This window comes from Chionomys nivalis, chromosome 26 (assembly GCF_950005125.1).
Source record: "Chionomys nivalis chromosome 26, mChiNiv1.1, whole genome shotgun sequence".
Lineage (NCBI taxonomy): Eukaryota > Metazoa > Chordata > Mammalia > Rodentia > Cricetidae > Chionomys > Chionomys nivalis.
In genome coordinates, this window is record NC_080111.1 from 12,184,474 (window position 1) to 12,207,401 (window position 22,928).

General features: G+C 46.8%; 2 protein-coding genes across 2 annotated transcripts in view; one reads left to right on the forward strand and one right to left on the reverse strand.

Moving 5' to 3' along the window:
- Positions 1 to 4,976: 4,976 nt before the first annotated feature.
- Positions 4,977 to 6,482, forward strand: LOC130866752 (putative sperm motility kinase W). The gene has a single exon (XM_057758330.1). The coding sequence runs from the start codon at positions 4,977 to 4,979 to the stop codon at positions 6,480 to 6,482; it is 1,506 nt and encodes a 501-aa protein (XP_057614313.1).
- Positions 6,483 to 16,670: 10,188 nt separating this feature from the next.
- Positions 16,671 to 22,928, reverse strand: part of Arhgap28 (Rho GTPase activating protein 28) — a 177,681-nt gene continuing 171,423 nt past the window's right edge. Inside the window, exons 17-18 of the mRNA XM_057758553.1 lie at positions 20,062 to 20,126; positions 16,671 to 16,901 (exon numbers count right to left, since the gene is read on the reverse strand). Coding sequence (XP_057614536.1) covers positions 16,807 to 16,901; positions 20,062 to 20,126 — 160 coding nt within the window. The 3' untranslated portion in view covers positions 16,671 to 16,806. The remainder of the gene's footprint in view (positions 16,902 to 20,061; positions 20,127 to 22,928) is intronic.

Genomic DNA, 22,928 nt, shown 5'->3' on the forward strand with positions numbered 1-22,928 from the left:
TTTCTTTTCTTTTAAAAGCTAATTCTCTGAAATTTCAGATGATGTATTTTGACCATATTCATCACCCTCTCCACCAAATACTCCCATTATGATGATGAACATTATATTTAAAGTTTAGACTCCTTATGCTTGAGAGACAAGAAGCAAAGATGCCGTTAGCATGCAAGCCCCTAGATTGTACAAGCTGTACCCTAGCAGCACGCTTCACTAAACTATTCCTGAAATCGGCTGACCTTGTCCATTTCACTGTTGTTGCAAGATAACAGATGAGAAGGCTAACTGCTATTTCTGCTTTGTAGTCAAGCTTGCTTCCAGCTCAACAAGCTGACCAGGACCACTGCAGGGCATAGATCTTAAGATTGGCCTACATTCAGATGGGTGAATGTGCCTGAAAGACCCCAGACATAACCACCCTCTTCACCCTCCCATAACTACTCTTTCTATCCTCCCATGCCTTCCCACCTGTTGTGAGTCTAGTCCATTCCCCAAAAGATGCAACGTACATGGTTCCTCGCCCCAGACAGGAAGCCCGTGAGAGACCAAATACAGATGCCACCACATCCAGCTTGGTGAGCCAATGAGCTTTATGGGCATTGTTTACAGGAATCTGGGTGAGAGGTGACTTACAGGTGCATCAGTGATTCAAAGATAGTTGCACCACAAAAACCCACCCTGGGTTCGGTGACAAGCTCACAAGAGCTGGAAACCTGGAGCACACTGCACAGCCTGTCCTTTGAGTCCTAGCTGGTCTACGCCTCTTCCAAACAGCATGGCTGTTTTCTGCTTCTGCCAGGCAACTGGTCTGGTCTCACTGTCATCTTTGTAGCTTGGCTTGTCTGAGAGTAACTCAGAAAAGCTTGGCTTGTTTACATCTTGGGGAGGAGAGACAGAGAGAATTTGGTCAGTTTCAGAGAGTTCCTTCCTGAAGCTGTTTTGAATTGCTGACCTTCCTGTTTAAGGAGCTTCCCTGCAGGCTTGAATGTCCCAGTCTCTGAGGAAAGGAATACACAACTGTTGGGAGCTGTGGACCTCCCATCTTGAATTTCTAGTAAACAACTTGTAATGCTTGCAGCTGCTCTGAACACAAGACCCTCATATATTCCTGATGGCAGGAGAGTGGTTTCTGGTGGGTTTGGCTAGGGTGTGGCTATCAGTTAAGGATTTATAGAAGCTGCCCCTGGACACAATAAAGGGGGCATTCTGGCATCAAGGATGACCTGTGTCTCTGTCCGTGAGTCTGTGTGTGTTTCAGTCTCTAGCCCCTTGCCCGGTTCACGAACTGTATGGTAGCGCATAGGGCACAGACGGGCATGGTGTGCTTCAAGTGGAGGTTCCACCAAGATCAGGAACAAAGGGTCCCTGAGAGATCACCCTCTGGAATGGTGAGGGTGGATTGAAGATTTGGTATGTGTGTTTTCATCCCCAGAGATGCTCTGAGGGATGCCCTCTGAAAAACAGGAGGCAGGAGGGTGAATTGAAGGCCTCAAAAAGGAAAAGGGTAAAAAGAGTACAAAAAAGAGTAAAACAGTACGAAAATAGTAAAAACAGTACAAAAAGGATGAAAAAATGACAGTGTATAGCCCTAGAGATGAAGGAAAAGAGTACGTTTAAAAGAGACAGATTAAAGAATACCCCCAAAAATGCAGCGCCCCCACTCAGCAGAAAGCAGCCAGACAGATTGATGATGCCCAAATTCCCTAAAAGATTGTTGAGGAAAAAAAAAAAGAAAAGAAAAGGAAAGAAAGAGAAAGAAAGAAAGAAAGAAAGAAAGAAAGAAAGAAAGAAAGAAAGAAAGAAAGAAAAGGGGTGTGATCTGGGAGCTGTGGATCCCCCAGATCCTGAATTTCTGGTAAACAACTTGTAATGCTTGCAGCTGCTCTGAGCAATGAGACCCTCAGAAGTTCCTGATGGCAGGAGAGTGGTTTCTAGTGGGTTTAGCTGGGACATGGCTATCAGTTAAGGATCTCTATATAAGCGGCTCTGGTACACAATAAAGGTGGCATTCTTGGGGCATTCCTGTTTCAAGGATGAGTTGTGTCTCTGTCTGTGTGTCTGTGTGTCTTTGTGTGTTTAAATCTCCAGGCCCTCACCCATCTCGTGGATGGTCCTGTAGTACAGGCCCCACAAGTGGAGATTCCACAGAGATTGGGTACTAGGGGTCCCTGAGAGATCACCCTCTGGAATGGTGAGGGTGGACTGAAGATTGGTATGTGTGTTTTCATCCTCAGAGATGCTCTGAGGGATGCCCTCTGAAAGACTGGCCAGTAGGAAAGTAATAAAGAGGAGGCAGGAGGGTGAACTGAAGGCTTCAAAAAGATAAAATGTGCCGGGCGGTGGTGGCACACGCCTTTAATCCCAGCACTTGGGAGGCAGAGGCAGGCGGATCTCTGTGAGTTCGAGACCATCCTGGTCTACAAGAGCTAGTTCCAGGACAGGCTCCAAAACCACAGAGAAACCCTGTCTCGAAAAACCAAAAAAAAACAAACAAACAAAACAAAACAAAAAGATAAAATGTGCACAGATGTTATTATGTTGATGATGTTGTCTTTTGTATTCTGGACTGGAGAAAGACATTTGATTCTGGGAACTGCTAAGAAAGGTATTCTGACTTTAAAAAACGGGCCTAAGTATTTGATGCTTTGGAAAAGAGGCTCTGCTTTTGTCTCCACAGAGGATGAGAACCTGAGGATTCATTCCAGATTCATGTGGTTTGATTCACCGAGACTCCCTGAAATGTAACAGTAAAATACCCCCAAGAATGCAGTGCCCCCACTCAGCAGGAACCAACCAGACAGACTGATGATGCCCAAATTCCCTAAAAGATTGTTGAGGAAAAGAAAAGAGAGAAGAAAAAGGGGGAGATGATGTTGGGAGTGGTGAACCCCCAGATCCTGAATTTCTCGTAAACAACTTGTTTCCCTCTACTCGTAGACAGCCCGCGGCTGCGCTGTGCACGAGACCCTCAGAAGTTCCTGATGGCAGGAGAGTGGTTTCTGGTGGGTTTGGCTGGGGTGTGGCTATCAGTTAAGGATTCCTATATAAGCTGCCCCTGAATAATAAAGGGGGACATTCTTGTTTCAAGGATGACCTGTGTCTCTGTCGCTGTGTCTTTGTGTGTTTCAATCTCCAGCCCCTTGCCCGGTTCACGAACTGTAGGGTAGCGTATGGAGTGCAGACAGGCATGGTGCGCTGCACTGAGGGATGTCTGTCAGTGCCATGGCGCGTGTCAGGTGACAGCAAGGAGCAGCTTTCAGAGGCCCTGAGCATCCTCCAGTAGTGACCTTCCAAGGAGAAACAGTTACAATGAGAGGAAAGCCTGTGAGCCTCTTCTTGCTGCTCTCACCGCCATTCCACTGAGGGAACTTGTCCCCAGCACCCTTGATCCTGGAGCCACCACCTTCTTAACAGTTCCTGCCACTTCTCAGAATGCAGAACAGGAAGGAAGTAGTCTCTGACAGAGAGGGCAGGACGACTGGTTGGTTCTGCTAATTTGACACAAATGAGTCACAGGGGAGGGGAAACTCAATAAGAAATTGCCTCCATCACTTCATCCTGTGGTCATGTTTGTGGACCACTTCCTTCATCACTGATGAGGCTCTACCAGCCCGCTGTGTGGGGGAGGGCAGCCCTGGGCAGTGGTCCTGTTTCATATGAGAAAGCAAGCTAAGCAAGCTAACTTTACCCCAGGGCTCTTGCCTCTGCTCCTGCTTGAATCCTTACACCGACTTTCCTCGATGATGGGCTTTGATTGGGATATACAAGCTAAATAAACCCTTTCCTCCCTAAGATGCTGTTGGTCATGGTGTGGGACAGCAAGCACATGAATGCTGGCCCCACTGCCATGGAGTGCCCTGGTCCCTTCCTTCAGGAGGAGGAGGTGTGCTCACGATTGGGAAGATGAGTCGGGACAGAGTGGACGTTTTACTTTGGTCTCTCAGTTCCCACCACTCCTTATGAACTAGTTTATGTTTGTCTCAAAGATAGCAAGAGACTAAAATCTGGTTCAGAGGCAAGATCCAAAATAGAGGCTCTCAGGAACTATGAGATAGGATTGACTGGAGATGGCTCGAGAAGCAGATGAGAAGGGGCAACCGTGCTCTAGCAGCTGCCCTGATCGTCCCTGGTCACTGGTCAGAAGGCCAATCAACACTCAGGATCACAAGAGAGAAATCAGATCTCCTATCTATAAGGAGCTGAGTCGCCACAGTGGTTGCCCAGGATGCCATAAGGTGAACAGGCACAGAAACAGCCTAGAGCTCTCTTCTTCCAACCATTACTGCTTCCTAAAGAAGAAAGTAACCCCATGCCCAAGAGACCCCAGGGGGCACGTCCTACTTTCTGAGCATTCACACTTAAAGTGTCCTGTTCCATCACACCAGAAGCAAGCCCCTGGACCAGGAGGACTAGGACTAATAGGTTCAGGATAGTGACCAAGAGCTCCCCATGCCCATGCCCTTTATTCCCCTGGCCCCAAGAATGGAAGACTGTAAACATGGCTTTGACAGAATCTCCTAAGGACTTTGTCTCTTTGTAGGATACCTGTTCAAACTGCACCTCATTCTTAAAGGGCCAGACATGGTTTGAGGTCCTCAGGATGCAGCTACAAAGGCCACTGCCACTGTGCTGGTTGGAATCGCTAAACGAGTAAGCATCTGTCTCTTTGATCCACTGAAGCCGAAGCTGGGGGACGCTAGTTGCATTTTCATAAGTAGGGGAAAGCTGTCAGACAGGAGACAGTCACTGTAGGCTCTAGCCTGCTGCTATTGGTCCATTTCTTGCTCTGACCTCACAAACAGTCACTGAGATGGAAGAATGAGTGGCCTGCATATAAGGCTGGAGCCTGGGCTGCATTTCTGTCCAGAGACCAGGGAGCTGATTTTGGTGACCTGTGGGACTCCTTCATTCGTATCTTAATTGGAGCTGTTTGATCCTTGGCACAACTTTTCTGGACAGGAGGCCAGTAAACACCAAGCCTCATGGCCTGCCTCCCCCAAGATGGGGGCCTAGACAGGCAATACAAAATGCTGTTCACCATCGGCCAGGGTGGATTTGGTTATGTACAACTGGCCTTCCATCGCCTCACAGGCATGCCCGTCGCAATTAAAGTTGTAGAAAATCTGAAGAAACACCTGCACCTCGTTCTATCAGAGATAGCAGTACTGGAAACCGTGCAACACCCACACATCATTCGCCTCTTCCAGGTTTTAACGACCACAAAATACTGCTATATAATTACTGAGTATGCATCGGAAGGCAATCTGTACGAACTGGTGAAGGAAGAAGGCAGGCTGCAGGAGGAACAGGCACAGGTGATATTTGGGCAGCTCGTGTCAGCCATAAGGTGCTGCCACGACCATGACATTGTCCACCGAGACCTGAAGCCCCCAAACATCCTGCTAGATGCACATGGCAATGTGAAGCTGGGAGACTTTGGCCTTGCTACCAGGTGCAGAGCTGGCACCAAGCTGCATGGGCGCTGTGGGACCAAAAGCTACAACGCCCCAGAAATGGTTCTGAGGGAAGGCTACGACGGGAAGAAGGCAGACGTGTGGAGTGTGGGTGTGTTGCTGTACTTTATGACAACTGGGCACCACCCCTTCAAAGGAAGCACCCTGGAAGAGACCAAGAAAAACATCGCTATTGGCATGTATGACATCCCAGCTCACATCTCTGGGCAATTGGAAAATCTCATTCATCAAATCTTAACAGTTATCCCAGAGAGGAGACCCTCCATTGAAGATATTCAGCACCATCCATGGGTCAAGAACCCTGAAGAAAACATCTCTAGTGACCCCTACCCAAATCCTAAAATTGTTGACAAGCTGTTTGGCCATGGGTTTGCTGCCAATGAGATCTTTGACTCACTGCAGAAGCGGAAATACGATGAGATAATGGGGACATACCTGTTACTACAAGAGCAGGAACACCAGGGGCTTGACTCCACCTCCTCAGTCACTACGGTAGACCATTGCCCTGCACCTCCACCATCTCCAATCCCTCCTTTAACATCGGGCCGTTACCTAAAAAGAAGAGCCAGTGAGCCCACCTTTGGCCTTCTCCACACCCGGCCTTCACAACAGGACAAGCCTGATGTCCTGACACTATCAGGGCAGAAGATAAACCAGAGTGTCTCCATGCCTCTATGGTGTCCCCAGAAGATAAACCAGAGTGTCTCCACGCCTCTGTGGTGTCCCCAGAAGAAGAGCCCCACTTCGAGCCATGCCCCACCGACCAAGGCTGCATCTGCCCCATGTGTCTACCACAGCAGGGTAGAAGAAGAAATGCCCCTGCTACCTGGACCTGACTCTAACATGGAAAAATCATGCCTCCCTCAGAATATCGGGTGCCTCTGTGGACTGTGCAGGAGAATCAGAGTTTGCCTGTCAAGACTGTGTTGCTTCCCGAGGGCTTCAAATCCACAAACCGGGCGTGTGTTCAACAACAAAGTGGCTCCTCTGAAAGAGTCACCCAGTGAGGAATAGGGCAAGTAAGTAAGAGATGATGCGTATGTATTTTATATTTAATTTTCGCCATGTATTTTTCATTTAAAAAATCAAAAATGTGTATGTTTGTCGTATCCAACAGGTTGTTCAGATGTCTACACAATTTGGATGGGAACCTGGAACTTAGCATACCTCCTCAGGAAGAAATCCTCCAGGAACAGACCTAGGTGGTATCCGATGCAGCTGCACTAGCAGTAGGCAGCAGGACTGGGTTCAGTACTGGGACAGGGAATGTTGATCTGTTGTCCATAGAGAACAGATGACCAGATTGGAAGACTCTGCTTAGGGATCCAGTGACTGGCAAAGTGACAATGCTCAAACCACAAAGGGGCCAATTCAGTGTCTCCCTGCAGTTCCTCTGTACAGGCAGAGCGTGCTGAGTTCACGAGGCCTGACATCACAGTGTCAAAGCCAACATGGGGAGGCTGAGCTGGATACCCAGGTCCTGTGTGCCCTGCATGCCCCGTCTAGAGCAGACGTTTGCAGGACCAGAGGCCTCTCCACAGCAGTATTCCAGGAGCAAGCCCTCAAGAGACAGAGTTACCTACTAAATATTTATGCCTTTTCCAACCCTAAGTCTTCCAAATCTGAGAAGACCGGATGAGGGTTTTGTCAGAGGGTCATGACCTATGTCCCTGCGGTATTGTGGATTTATTTCCTAATTGTAGGGTCTCTGACCACAAAGAAAGGTGGATCATTGTGGCTGAAGCTCATACATGGCTGTCACAGAACTTGGCCAGAAGCACAAAGTAAAATTTCCTTACCTAAGCAAGGGATGGAGAAGGAAGAGGACACTGTTGTGCATAGGGAACAAATGTCCAGGTGGAATCTAATATGACGATTTGGTGCCTGGCAGACAGACTGTGGTCAAAGATAAAGGGGTCACTTTGAGGTCTCCCAGCAATTCAGATAAACAGATGGAGGTGCTGAGCTCAGACATGTTTGCTTATAGCCGAGAGTGGGGCGTCAGGCAGGTCTGGACAGCAGCATCTGAAGATGAGAGTTTGGATGCTTAGTGTCTCATGCTGCATACCCAGTCTATGGACACCGGCCAACACAGGAAGGTGATAGATTGCAGTGCCACAGGACTCTCCACGGTGAACTCCCTTCTCCAGAGCAGAGGGTACTGTGAGAGCCATCCTGAGTACCTGATGAACAGGGAAGACACTCTGCGAGAATGTCTTCAAGCTCTCCATAACAATAGTCTTCTCACAGGACACTAAGAGAGCCCTTTTCTCTCTCCCTTCTCGTATTCTGTACTCGTACGTCTGCTGATCAGGATGTGGGCAGTCTCTGGAAGGTCCTGTGTCATTGCAGAATGGCCTGGGCTGAGGCGTTGTCACTATCTAATGCAGAATACCTGTGCCAACACACAGTATTGTTGACAAAGCTGTTCTGCCCTATGAGATGAAGAGCTGATTCACCTGTCTCCATGTAAGCACACCCCAGTCTGCCCATAATGGGTTCTACTGTCACTATGGTGACACTAAGAAGGATTTGACAGTAGGAGATTTGAAGGGAAGACATTGTGAGGCCCAGCTGTAATGGAGAACTAGATGGTGAAACCACAGACCCCCCTTCAGACCCACGCTTTTCAATGGTGTCCTCATAGTGACAACTCTGTCACCGAGAGTATTTTCCTGGAACTTGCCCTTTTGGGAGTGAAGCCTGGCATGCTGAAACTCATCGGATTTTCTGACTCACTCTTCCGGTGGCCTCTACCAAGGCTCCATTGAACACTCAATACACGCAAGAGCAGACCACGACTCGCTCTGTGTTTATAATGGTAACATGATTTCCTGTTGATTGTAAAGCATCTCTCCAGCGCCATCACCCACCTGGGAAGGTACCCTGAGAATCACATTCATGGAAGTAGTCAGACGCCCTTCTCCAGCCGTGTGAAGTTCCAGCTCTCTCATTGGCCGACCACTTCCCGTCTTCTTACAACATTCTTCTGATTATAGCGCGTAAGGGTTTTTCTGGGCTTCAAACTTCATTCTTGTTTAGGTGATTTATGGCTGGAAGCCATGAGTTCCTTCTTAGAGTACGTTGAAGGTGTGATTTTTAGATGCATTTAGAGACTATATAAGGGACATTGGCCAAAAAAGCTGATGTGTGATATCCTATTTTTTCCCCAAATGCCTTAATAGGTTGTATATCCAGGAGGGACATATAATCTTTCTAAATGCATTCACATTATCACTACCAGTGATACCTATAATATGACACTTGGAATCCCAAATGTCATAATGCATGATCACAGAAGCATGCTCCCCTTTGAACCTTTTCTGAAGTCTTCAGCTGGGGAATTTGAGGCCTGCCTGACACACAGCAAAGGGGCTCAGAGAGCTGCAACTTCTTCAGCAGTTACATTGGACACTTCCATTTTGCTAGGAAATACTTTTGTCTGTGTGTCTCTGTGTGCACACATGCTCACATGTGTGTGTCTCCTTAGGCCAGAGGTTGACATTAGGCGTCATCCACTATTTTAAATCTTTTTTGATGAGTTCTTCTGTGTTTCACTCAACCTGGCACTGATTGGCTAGGTCAGCTAGCCAGTGAGTGATGGTGACCCACTTACCTTCCTACCGCCACCTCCAGGGTCACAGGCTTGTATGACCACACTCATTGTCAGGCAGGTGCTGGGACTCAAACTCGGGTCATTCTGCTTCCATGGCAGGTGGTTCCTCACTCAGCCATCTCGAGCCTCAGGAATTGACGACTGTCCTTCATGACAGTCATCTGTGGAGCTTCATGTTTACCGATGTGGAGCAGTTTTCTTCCTAGGCTCATTGAGACTCGGGAAGTTCTAAAGGGATCCTGGGTTAGACCCAGGAAGTAGCACAGAGGTCTTAGGAAGTTCCTGAAATTGACCAGCCACACAAAGTTCTCCCTTGCTGAGCTCAGATGACTGTTGGGGCAACTCACACAAGCCCAAGGTGCCTTGGGCAGACTCTGGCCTGGAGACAGCTGCAAGTCATAGAGAAAGCGTCAAGGTTCCAGCTTTAGTGAACCCCCAGCCATACTGGGGTGGGCTTTCACTGACATCCCCACTCCTGTAACTTATTCCCCATACTCAAGTATGTAACCCTAATAAACTAATTCATCAAGTCTGGTGTATGTTTGTTGAATACCATTCAAATTCCCTTCCTCCCAGTAGGGGGTGTGTCCAGTGTTCTAGAAGGAAGGGTGGGCCCCAGCTGGTCCTCTTCTCAGTGATCACCATGGAAGGGTGGGCCCCAGCTGGGCCTCTTCTCGATTGGCTCTCCATTCTTGAACGCCCTGCCTTGAATCAGCTCCAGTCTGATCCTCACTGGTTGAGCATCGGTGAGAAGCTAGAGGCCACCATGTATGGGAGGAAACATCACAGTGCTTTCTTTTCCTTTTTCTTTTTTCACAATCCTAAGTAATTATTTATTGACATGTACCTAATATAGCAAGACTGTTTCCAAAGTTGGATAAAAACTTACAGAAATGGTGTCTTTTTTTGCCTGATAGAATTGAATATAATTTTCTTTCTTTTTAAAAAAAGTAACCAAACTATCTTTTTAAAAAAAATTTTATGGTTTATTTAACTTTATTTTATGTGCATTGGTTTGAAGGTCTCAGATTCCCTGGAACTGGATTTTCAGACAGTTGTGAGCTGCCATGTGGGTGCTGGGAATTGAACCCGGGTCCTTGAGAAGGGCAGTCAGTGCTCTTAACCGCTGAGCCATCTCTCCAGCCCCCAAACTATCTGTTTTCATTTTGCATACCAATCCCAGTTCTCACTCCCTCCCCTCCTTCTACCTTCTATTCCCTCCCCCTATCCTGCCACCCCACTCCCCATCCCAATACTTTCTTTTGGTTAGCACCAGACAGACTCTTGGTGCTGAAGCACAGGGTACAGGTTTCCTTTTTTGTTTTTTTTTTTGGTTTTTCGAGACAGGGTTTCTCTATGGTTTTGGAGCCTGTCCTGGAACTAGCTCTTGTAGACCAGCCTGGTCTCGAACTCACAGAGATCCGCCTGTCTCTGCCTCCCGAGTGCTGGGATTAAAGGCGTGTGCCACCACCGCCCGGCAGGGTACAGGTTTCTTAAAGATCAAAGACCACAATGCCATCGGGCGTAGAAAAGGGGCAGAGGAACCCTGCAACGTCTATTTTAGCAGGACATAATTTCAGACACAACATGACAATTTATCATTTACACCATTTCTGCTTATTTTTATGTTTGGTGTGTATAAACAGTTATTTCGGTTAATACATCTGGACAGGGTTATGGGCAATCCCAGGTGAGTTGCCAAGGTCTATATGTGCAGGGCTGGGAACAGGGTTGAGAAGTTTCTAAGCAGACACATAATGGAGTTAGTACAAGATGACATTGCCTTGGTCACTTTAGCTTCCCCAACCTCCCACGCTTGTGGGGCTCTGCAAGCCTGGCCACTTTACCTATCTGAGTCCAGGGTTTCTGCCCTGAGTTTTGGAACTCAAGACCTGTCGAGTTTCCCTTGGCCCAGGACTTTAACTAGCCTGACTTTTTATGAACTGGTGGTCTCTGTGCCCTTGCCCGGCCCTGGGCAAAGAGGGTGGGTGTGTGGTGCTGCCGCGAAGGAGTGCAGGAAGAGCCATTGCTGCCTCCAGCTGGGCCTGGGATTCTGGCAGGTGGGCCCAAGGAAATCAGCATGATGGTGACTTAGTTTCGAATCAACAGCCTCTGCTGCCCCCTCGTGACAGGTGCTGGGAAGCACAACATTGTTAAAACGGGACAGTTGCTAAAGATGAAGCAAGCTGGTGTCTAAGGACTCAAATCTGGTAAAAAGCTGATCTCAGAACCCTAGAAGAGAGTTGTTGCTACCAAGAGGCCTGGAAAATGAGGGAAGGACTTCTGAGGTTGGTCTACAAGTACAGGTAGAATTAGGAGAAATTAAGTCAATGATGCAGATTTTGAAATGGCTAGAATGGAGCTTGAAGGCTGTAACCCAAAGAAATTCGTGTTTTGGTTGATGAATATGTTAATTATTCTGATCACACAATGTACATGAATGTACATGAATTTAAACATCTCGTGTCAACTGGAAATGAAGTAAAAGCAAAGGATCAAAATAAATCCAGCGCACTCCTGTTCTTGCTCCTACTATATACTGTAGCTGCTGTGGCCAAACTTATCCGAAACTTACCACTTCTCCAGAGGATTCCAAGGATCGACTTGTACTAAAAACAAAGTAGCTAAAAGAGAAGGTGAGTTTTCAATGCCACTGAAACGGATTTTTTGGCGCAGAGATATAACATCGTTTCAAACATCCCAACTGTGGGGCCTTTAAAAAAGGAATACATCTGCTAAACTGGCTGTCCCATGGTGTCACTGAGTGCAAACAGGTGAGCCACCAGGAAGATGGACTGGACATGTATTCATTGGGTTGACCCAGAGACAAGAGAGACAGCTCTCCAATGGGAAAGATTAGATCTGAGGTTCTGGGTCTACAGACCAAAGAAGGACCCAGGATAATTCTTAACCCCCTCTGTGGGCATCGCTTCTCCTTGCTCCTGCGTGAGCACGCTGACAGCCTTGCATGATAATCTCATGCCCACCCAGAAAATGACTAAGACCCTCTGTGTGGCACTGTGCTGAAGCAGACACTCGACGTCTGAACATTTCTAAACTTCTTCAGATAAGGGTCCTGGGACCCTCTTCACTTGTGAAACAGGTATATGGCACAGACTCTGCATGAACTGGACCTGAACCTGGGGTGGTGGGGACTCCATGCGAGTGGACTGGAACCTGGGGTAGGGGGGACTCCATGTGACTGGACTGGGGTAGGGGGGACTCTATGACTGAATTCTGACGTAGTGGGGAGTGCTATGTGTTGAGAGATACTCACGGAGAACAGAAACGCTGCTGCCATCTACAGACATGGATTACCCCCCAGAGCAGGCTGCACACAGTGTACAACGCTACAAGGTGGCAGAGCCATCACTAAGAATGAACAAATGTCAAGTCCAGGTTCCTGAGCACAGTGAAAGAACGCTAGTTAAAACACTGAGCAAAGGCAGTTTCAAAGTTCTATTTACCCTGTCAGCATTGGGAGTGTGACGGAACATTCTCCTGTAATGGTTATGTTTGGACCGGCTCCTTCCTATCCATCTGTCTTCTATCACCTCTATCTAACAACTTTTAAAATCCACTGTAAAAAGCCTTGCTAACACCAGTACACGTCCCCCTAGGTATCCGAGCACATGGCCTGATAATCCCTCTGGTTGAATATTTACGTTTTTTTGCAGATTTCCCCCTAGAGGTAATATTTACATATAAGGAAATGTATGATCTTGATCTTAAGATCGCCAAATGTTGAAAGTGCCACACATCCCCAGAACACTGTACCCTTTTGGGCTTCTGTTGATGCCTGGAGTTCTAGTTCCACCTCTCAGCATGAGGAGGATGTTATTCCCCAGAAGGCCCCTGAGCGTGGCTCGCCTGGGGAACTACATTTCCCAGGAGCCCCTAGCGTTCACGCAAAGGCTGCGCAGGCGCAGAACGTGGTGCTTGACGCACGCACGTGGGGGACCCTTTAAAAGGCTGAAACGTCTGTTCTCTCTCTCTCTCTCTTTCCCTTCCCTCCTGCACGCTGCAATAAACCTCGCGCACCGAACGAAGAAGACGAAGACGAAGAAGAAGACGAACAGAAGACTAAGACGAACAGAACAGACGAAGACGAAGATTAAGAAGAGAAGTCCACAGCTTGGACAGCAGGCACTTTAATCTCTGAGCCCTTGCTCTACTCCTTTTTACTTTTATTTATTTTGCTTTTGGCTTAGGATATACAGTAAAAGGTTGAAATTTTTTAAAAAGAGCATTTACTGAACTTTGTCAAAATAGTTTTTGTACTTATGGGAAGTTTCATACATATGTAAAAGATGTCTTCTTATATGTAACTAGAGTCCTGCCTGGGCCAGACCTAGCAAAGGCGAAGTTATGAGAGGGTCAGTGCTATCCATTCCCTCGGGTCATCCCTCACAGGGCTGGGCTGGGACGCGGCCCCTAAACTCCTGATCTTCTCCCCGCACCGCTGTGCACCCGGATGCACGACGTTTCGCAGCGGCCATTTCAGTGTTTGTTTCTTCCTTTTTATGGATAAAAGTCGATGTCCACATCCTAGTTAATGAGAGCTGACGAAACAAAAGACTCGACATCTAACTCTGAGGTGAAAACGCACAGGATTGAGATTTCCATGGATATATAATTTTCCCCTAACTAAATCACTAAGTTAGGTAGACAGGAAATTCTTGGAAGGTGGTGTTTACAAATGAGATGAGAGCGTGCAAACCAGTGACAGGTGTGAAAGAAACACTTTTAGCCCATGTCATATTACTTTTTATTAAGTGACATATTTATGGAAAATAGTTGAAAATGCCTGTCAAGGGGAGTATTATACCCCCTAATGTACAGTCTCTTCAGGCAAGTCAGACACACACATAAAAAGAATCAACATATTTGCTTAGAAGAGGGACATTTCATTCCCTCTCCTTTTCAGTCAAAGGAAATGCACAGACAGTGGGATCACTGCCAGAAAAATGAACACCAGTTCCCGACAGCCCGTGTCCCCCATGGTTAGCAACACAAGACAGTCACTGAGGACACGCGAGGACTCCCTCAGAGCACACCGCAGGGCATACTTCCGGCGTATTTTTGTCCTAACGCTTTTGCTAAGACTATTTCATGGCGTGAATGGCATATTATCAAAACATACTCTGAGAGCTAACTGCAGCGACTTAAGTAAGACCCAAGGATAGTTGAACAACAACAACAACGTTAAAAGTCCATTTGATTCTCTTTCCCAAAAAAAGGCTTGGTGAGGTAGTTTATACGGCACATACACACTGTAAGGAATCAGAATTCCAGTTTGTCCAAAGGCCACTGGCGGGAAGAACCATTTCCCAGCTGAGCTGCAGAGCAGAGGACCCTCCTAGGGAGAACGGAGGGGAAACGAGGCAGCTGTAGACACCTTCCTGAATATGTGTTCCTCCAAGTCATTTCCTTTACTCCCTTCCCGAATGACGTTATTTTCCTACTTGTGTATCCAGAGCACTAGATGGGTGAGAAGCCAGTACGAATGTAACTCACTACCCATGTATCTGGCCTCTTTTGTTGGCAACCAGCCCATTTAGTCTAACAGGTTGCCTACTGGACTTTGGAAAACTAACTCTCAATAAGGCCAAAGTTCTTTCAGTACGGATGGCAGGTATTTCCAATTTGATCGGAAGGTTATTCTTTCAGAATAAAAATCCACGAAAGAAACTCCTGGAGCACACGGACACCAGTTCGCACGGTGACTAAGCCTTCTCTAGCGGATTAACTATCTGACGAGAAACGAAAAGCTACAGCCAGCGTAGCCCCTGATGTCGACACTGCCCTCCACACAATACGGTTATCTGAAAGTTGTCACGTTCCCTCAGAAGCTGAAATGATTAATTCCAAGTTACCGACTCAGCCAAGACTTTGCATCTGAAGCCGCACAAAAGTTGGCACGAAACGCAGAGCCTTGCCGTGCGCTACCTGCTATCCATGAGCTGCTGCGGAAGCCTGGCGCCTAAAGCTAAGGCACAGATCCTAATGTGTTCTCATGTCGTCTGAAATGAGAACCCCAGAAGAGGAAAACAAATGAACAGAGCTGTGCACTTTCTATATAAATACAACAGCACTGGATGCTTCTCATGCCAAGAAATACAGGAATACGTTCACGTATTTACAGAAACATGGTGCTCTGGAAGGGTGCCTTGCTTCCATGCATAGGCAGGGACTCCTCCAGCGACAGTCCTGGAATCCGGCAGCTCGACAGTGACATGCTCACTCCCTGCTCGCCCTGCAGGATGACGATGTGCTCACCGCGCACACTCACGGGCCCGCTGGGCAGCCTGGAAACCGGACAAACACTGGGACACACACACACACAAACCTCGGCAGTGCGTACGCACTTGGCTTTTAGTGGCTTTTCAGAGAAAGGAAATAGAAATTCATAAATAAACCCAACAAACTGGTCTTTGTGTTTCTAGACAAGTAGAGCAAACTCCTGAGGGTCAGGAAGAAAACGATCTGCATGCTGAGTGCACAGCGAGCTCTGCTTCGACAAGGAGATGAGCTGACTGTTGGAGATGGGTGTTTTGTTTCCGTATCAGCCATGACAGCAACGGGAGAGCTCTTCTGCACACGCCTTTACAGTATCCTCATTATCTCTGGACATGGGCTATGCAGGGAAGGAAACAGTCCTTTTGCATTTGTGAGTGAGATTTGCTTGTACTGGCACTTGGGTCTTAAATGCGGTAACTGCTCTAAGTCCATCAAACTCTTGGTCTGTGGGAAGATCACGCACACCTGGGATAAACAAGGACTCTCTGCAGCCGCTGGAAGGCAGAGCTGTCCTGCCGCTCGGTACATCTTAGATCTGTTTCTCTTAGAAACTCGAGGACCAAATGTTCACCACTGCAGATCTAGACAATAGTTGTGCAAGATATGAACTGGACAGTGGTCTCCAGCTTCCACAGCCCACTGCTAGTCCACAGTGACTGGCCACGTGTCTGGTTAACATTAGATCGAAGCACACAATGTACTTTTGCAACTTATCAATTCTGGGTCGAGCGGCCTTTTCGGCACTTATGGGCAAAGGCATCTCTGTATTTTTGGAGTTAGGGCTGCAGAAGTGGCTACAGCTGTAAAATGTCGAAAACAGAAAGTGTTTGATCTACAAAGGACATTCACGCTAACACACGAGAGGCGATCTATTCACCCGAGCACCACAGCTGGGAGAAGAGAGAAAAGATGCCATGACTGTGGACTACACAGGACATCCTGGAAGCACAGGACGCCCTTGCCAAACTGGGATTTGTAATGGGGACCTGTGCGCATGAGACAAGGAACCATAAAATACCATCTCAACTCTCAACGGAAAGTTCCTTTGCACCAGGGCGCTATCAAGTACTCTCCGAGTGTGATGCACAGAATGACACGGGGCACAGCTGTCTTTAGACGGAAGGCCCTCCAATCTAGGAGCATAAATAGTGTATGTTTCACATCAGAAGTGCAGCCTATTCCACAGTGAGTAACGTTGGCCTTTCTTCTGGGTCATATCGTCTTACCAAGGGACTGTGATAGGAAGTTCAGTTCAATGTGAACCAGCTCCTTCTCTGTAGTTCATGTTGACAGAGCTGGTGACACCGCCCCTTCAGGAGAACCAGGATTACAGGAGGGAATACCTTGGGGCAGTGTGGTTTTTCCCATGAATGCAGGAACTTCTTGGCATATAATCAAGGCAAGAGCCATCTTCGGCATATTTTAAAGGCTTGGCGAGGGCTTAATCACCCATTCTGCATGAGGATTAACGTGATACACATCCAATATATACGCATCAGGATCCAAACAGTGTTGTCCTAAAAGAAAGAAAACCAAAAAGCTCAAGCCAGTAGAGTGGTTGCCTTGTAAGCACAGGACATGAGTTCTATCTCCAGAATGTGCATTAAAAGGAAGAAAGAGCCAGATGTGGAAGCGTGGTAGTATGCCCTTGTAGTCCAAGATAAAGGATCTCGACAAATAAGGAAGGGGTATGAGAAAGAATTTGAAAACACAGGAAAAGAAGAATTGGGAAATGTGTGACACTGTGAAAAAAACGGAAACAAACAAATTTTGACTTACAGGTGTAGAGAGGAATAAGTATAGGGGAAAAATAGGAAGCCGTATTATTAAAACACAAAATACCACTGGAATGCAAATAGCAACACCAAAAATCGAAACACCACTGATGACTGCAGACAACAGCCAGGGTGCAGTAATGGCACACACGTCTTAGCCCTAACCAACGGCTCTCTGCTCAGTAAGAGGTAAATTATTTCTGGTACTAGAAACCTAGCCAATTCCCTAGAGCTAGTTAAATCATGGGTCATGAAGGAGAAGCTACAACTACCACTTTACTAAACCAACACAATCCCTAACTTCATTCAATATTTGTTTTTATAACCACAGTTAAGTAAGTGTAGTCCTCACCCTCACTGAGGAAATCTCTCTTTGCAACGGATTGAGGCCATGACAGAAAACACTGTAGAGCCACCCTACACACTCCCACACCTAACGCTCAGGGAATATTGTGGAGGACAGGGCAGAAAGTTTCTAAGAGCCAGGGAATCATGGAGTCTCATGTGAGACTGTGTCTCCTAGTAATGCCCGAGCTATATCCATAAAGTCTTGACAACATGACTGCCTAAACATGAGCTAAACACAGACAACAAAATAGATTTGTAAAGTTCATGGTGGAAAGACCACAAGGCCTCAGCACAAGTACAGGCAGCCATGGAATGCTGATATTGAGAGTGAGATCATACCAAGTGGATACCCCAAACCAATGGGAAGCCCTGGAAATGCACATACAGGTAACATTATGCATATTGAGCAGGCTCTATTTAGGTATATATCTTTATATACATATATTACTATAACAATAATTGGTGAAAAGAGGCCACGAATTTGAAAGAAGGTAGGGAGAAGTATTACGGAAGGGTTTGGAGAGAGGAAAGGAATGGGAAAATGATGTAATTACAATCTCAAAAAAAATTTAAAGGGAACAAGAATGGACATTTTGTTGCTTTCTATTAAAGTAACAGGCACAATTTCAGTGTCAAAAAATTTCCCCCGTGGGTATTTAGATAGTAAGCAAATATGTGCAATGTAAAGTAAGTCTTAATGATAGGAATATTAGGGGAAACCAAAGAAAGGAGGGTACATAGTGTAGGAGGGCATCACCAAGTGGTGGCATTGAGAGTCAAGCAGGAGATGAGGGCATCTGGAACAAGGGTATTCTAGAAGTCAGCCAATGGCACGCCCAACAGTGTACCAGGTGAATGGGTGCATAAGGGCAGGACCCAGAGGGTAGACTGGGAGGCAGGCAGGTGGAGAGAAAGCAATGAGAGAACTGAGTTTATCTAAGAAGGTGTGTGCACACACACAGACTTCCAAGGACTATGCTCAGAGCCAAGAAGCAGCAGAGACTCAGAGATGCAGGAGGAAGCTCGGAAACTCATCTGTCCTCAGCAGCGAACAGAGACAACTGTTTTCAGACAGGAAAGCCCAAGTCAGGCAGTTACTAAAACAGTGACTGCATTTCAGTGTGCACTCTCCGGGGTCCTGGGTGAGAGGGTGACTTTGGTGAGGTGTTGAGGAGGACCCTTGGGGAGAGTGCTTTCAAGAGAGAAGAAACTGGAAGAAGAAATGTAAAACAGACAGCTGACTTAAGGTGTGTTGTGAAGTGGAACGAGGCGGAGCAAAGAAGTAGGAGTGGACCTGAAGGTGTCAGTTTTCTAAAGAGGACAGGAATCATTTTTTTTTTTGTGTGTGTGTGTATGTGTGTGTGTATCTGAGATACAAGTTTACCATATGTCCCAAGGTGTTCTGAAACTCATCATTCTCCAGAGTTCTAACTTCTGCTCTACTGAGATTGCTAGCATAGCTATGTGCTCATGGGGCAGGAGATGCTGTTGGCATGACTACCTTCTTAATAACACCCTGTCACTGTCCACAAGTCTCTCCCCTTGATGTAGGTGGGTCTTCTGTCTATGTGTTACTTTCATTGTTTAGTAAAGAAACTGCCTTGGCCCTTTGATAGGACAGCAGCTTAGATAGGCGGAGCAGACAGAACAGAATGCTGGGAGAAAGGAGTAGATTCAGGCAGACGCCATAGCTCTCTTTTCCGAGATGGAGGCAAGTTAAGAATCTTCCCGGTAAGCCACCACCTTGTGGTGCTACACACATTAATAGAAATGGGTTAATCAAGATGTGAGAGTTAGCCAATAAGAGGCTACAGATAACGGGTCAGGCAGTGTTTAAAAGAATACAGTTTCCGTGTAATTATTTTGGGTAAAGCTAGCCGGTGGGTGGGAGCTGGGCAGCGGGAAGCAGCCCGCAGCTCCTACTACATCCCCTTAAGAGAAGCCATGTTTCGTTTCTGTGTTGTGAGAATTGAATGCGTTCTCTCATCAGCCTATGTCAAGTCCCAAGGTTTCTTGGTCCTTTGAGAACCATTTTAGGTGGGACTGATACTGATGGGAGGGAAATGGTGCAGGGGTAAACTGAGGTACAGGTAGAACAAGGCCCTAATTGGGTAGCAAAGAACATCCCTGAGAGGGTCAAAGAAAACTGTCAAAAGAGAATGCAGGGACATGTCAGTCACAGAAGACACAGACGGAGGCACAAGGAACGGCCTTTGACTTCATTAGGCAACAGAATGACCTTGAGCTGTGAGCCGGCACAGGGAGTCATACTCTCTAAGTTCTCAACTCTGTTCTGTTCTGTAAGCCCAGCAAGAGGTGGTTTCTAACTTTAAGAGTCACAATGAAAAGGACCCAAAGTCTTCATCTCACTTCAATTTTGAGAATATTGGAGGAAAAAAAATCATAAAACTGCTTTTATATGCAACTATAAAACCCCAGACATTGTTGATTTTTATTTTTATCTATAAAATGTGTGGGGGAAAAAAAAACACACCCCTACAACAATAGCAATGTATCATGGGATATGGGAATAGAAATGACAAATGATGCTTACCTATGTTTCCTCCAACTTCATATAACCTCTGGTTCTGCATCTTTATACATTCAGATGAACCATGACTAAAAAACAGAGAAGGCAACAGTTCTTTCAGGGTCCATGGTGGATATTGACAAGTCATCCTATCTTGACAAAATATGTGCCACACACTTTATTATGACCAAAGTCATGACAGCAGCAACAAGAACTTAAATCTACGGGGGCTGAGACAGTTCCCGATCATGGGATGCTCAGTGGCCATGGCAACAGAGAACACATTCCAGCACCACTGGAGAGCAGTGGTGACGTCAGCACGGCGGCTGGCTGTTTAACACTCCCCATCTCGGGCCACAGTTCTCTCCATTCAAAAGAAGCCACGTTAATTTCCGTGTTTGCTGAGTTTGAATGCATTCCCTCTTCAGCCTGGCTTACACCTCTAGACTTCTTGAGTGCTTTAAAAAATACTGTAAAAATCACCTCAGTTACCTAAAGGTGATTTCTTTCCCAGTCTGTTACACAATAAAAAGAAGTAAGAGAAAGCAATCACCCAAATCAATTTTTCTATGCCAAGTTTAGAAGACTGGGATAAGAGAATTCAAAAGGTCTGTGCCAATCAGCGATTCAAGACCAGTCTCAACTCTGTTGAGGAGAGGAGGGAGCTTGCCCCTCCGCCATTCTTAGTACTTTTTATTTGTAGTGAGGTAGTCTTGAGGTCGCTGTGGATTGAACATCATTTTTAGGAATAGCACACGTGGACCCTATGTATCCTTCAGAGTTTCTGCTATGAAGTGGTACTACTAATAGCACCACCTTGGGAAACTGGAATGAAATTCCAGGGAGAGAATGTTGAGACCTATTCAGGCAAAACACCCGTTTCCATCCCCCAGGATACCCACTGCTGCCCCCTTCTGGCCGACTTTACCGTTCCATCCTTACTACAGCTGAGCCTGATCCCCCATACCTGCAAACAAGTATCACCTCGTCTGTACTCCCATAAATTTCCTAGGTCCCAAGTACGATACAAACAGGAGAGCACAGCGAGGAAGCTTCTGGTACTGGCTTTTGTCCCACCCTGCATGAATCCCTAGAGACCTGAGCTGTAGTGGGAGCTGCGGGCTGTGTTCCTGCTGCCCCAGCTCCTGGTCGCCTGGCTAGCTTATGCCCCGAAATAACAACACACAAACTGTATTCTTTTAAACACTGCTTGGCCCATTATATCTAGCCTCTTCTCGGCTAACTCTTGCATCTGGACTAGCCCATTTCTAATAATCTGTGTAGCACCCCAAGATGTGCTTACCGGGAAGATTCTAGCCTACGTCCATCCTGGGTCGGAGCTTCATCGCATCTGCCCTAGAGAGCAGAGCTAAGGTGTATGAGCTCACTTCCTCTTCCTCCCAGCATTCTGTTCTGTTTACTCCACCCACCTATGTTCTAACCTATGAGGGCCAAGCAGTTTCTTTATTTTTTAACTGATGACCTTCCTCCATCACTGAGCAAATCCTTTCAGTTCAGATCCTGGGATCCGGCACGGTCCAGTCACTTATCTAGGGCTTATCTGGCTTTGTGTAACCAAAGTTGTTCTGGGTTGCGTTGATGAGATCTTCAAACCTGGCAGACAAATGCTCAGGAGTAGGGATGTCATGCCATATTGTTATTTAGTTTTTTTTAACAAACTGCCAAACTACTTTATGGTGTTCTGAACTATGCCATCTTGCCCACACAGATGATGAGTGATCGCCACAGCTTCTCTGTGTCTTTGCAGTATTTGGTACTGCTAGGCATGGCTTGAGAACCCTCATGGGTACGCCATGACAGGCCACTGTGTTTTGAATGTGCATTTCCTTAGTGGCTAATGATGGACATCTTTCCAGGCATGGATTTTTCGACCATCTTTCTCCCCTGGTCACATGTCATCTATATGCTGGGTTTGGAGTGTCCCACAAAGGTCCATGTGTGTGAGGCTTGTATACCCCTCAGAGGGGTGGTGCTTAGTGCGAGCACTGAGACCCCTGGAGGCGTGCTCTCAGGGGAGAATGTGTGACCCCAGACACTTCCTCTCTTCCCTTCAAGGCCAGCAGAGGAGCGGTTCTGCTCCACCAAACATCTCCATTGGGATGGGCTGCCTTGCCGCAGCGCAGGTCAAAGAGCACCAGGATCAACTGATTGTGAACTGAGCACTCCGCAGTGGAACTGAAGGAGACCTGTGCTCTCTCAGACACTGTGACGGGGCAGAGGGCTGCCTTTGGCAAAACGCCTGCTCCTGCTCCCCCTCCCCCCAGCTGCATGGATTGGCCCTTCCTGTGAGTAGCAAGTGCTTCAGCTGTTTATTTTTAGCTGTCTTCTCTCCCTCTTCACAGGTCCTCGTATTCCATCAGCCTTCAGTTCGATGAGGTCTAACTCATCAGTTTTATCTCATACGCCTCTGGGGTTAAGCCTGGGAAACTCATCCCTTGTCCAGTCATAAAGATTGTCTCCTTTTATTTTACTTTTTTTTTTATTAAAAATTTCTGCCTCCTCCCCGCATCTCCTTTTATTAAAGCTTTTACATTTCTCATTATACATTTAAGTCCATGGCCCATTCTGAATTAATTTTTAAATAATGAGATTTAGATTAAAATTATTTTTTTCCCGGCCCGTGGACCTCCAGTCTCTGTGGCATCCTTTATTGTAAAGCTATTCTTTCTCCATTGACTGCTCTGATAGTCTTGCCAGCATTTTGCTCCAAAAACAGACAAATTCACGGTAGAAGAGTCTAGCAGCCGATGGGGCACCTTTAACTACAACTCACAATGTTTACATTTGTTTACCGGTGTGTGACTTATGCGTGTGGACTCGCGTGTGCCACGGCCCGTGCAGGAAGGGGGTTGGTTCTTTCCTTCCACCGT

Excerpts from the sequence above, each read along its gene's own strand:
- LOC130866752 (XM_057758330.1), top strand. The coding sequence starts at position 4,977 with ATGGCCTGCCTCCCCCAAGATGGGGGCCTAGACAGGCAATACAAAATG.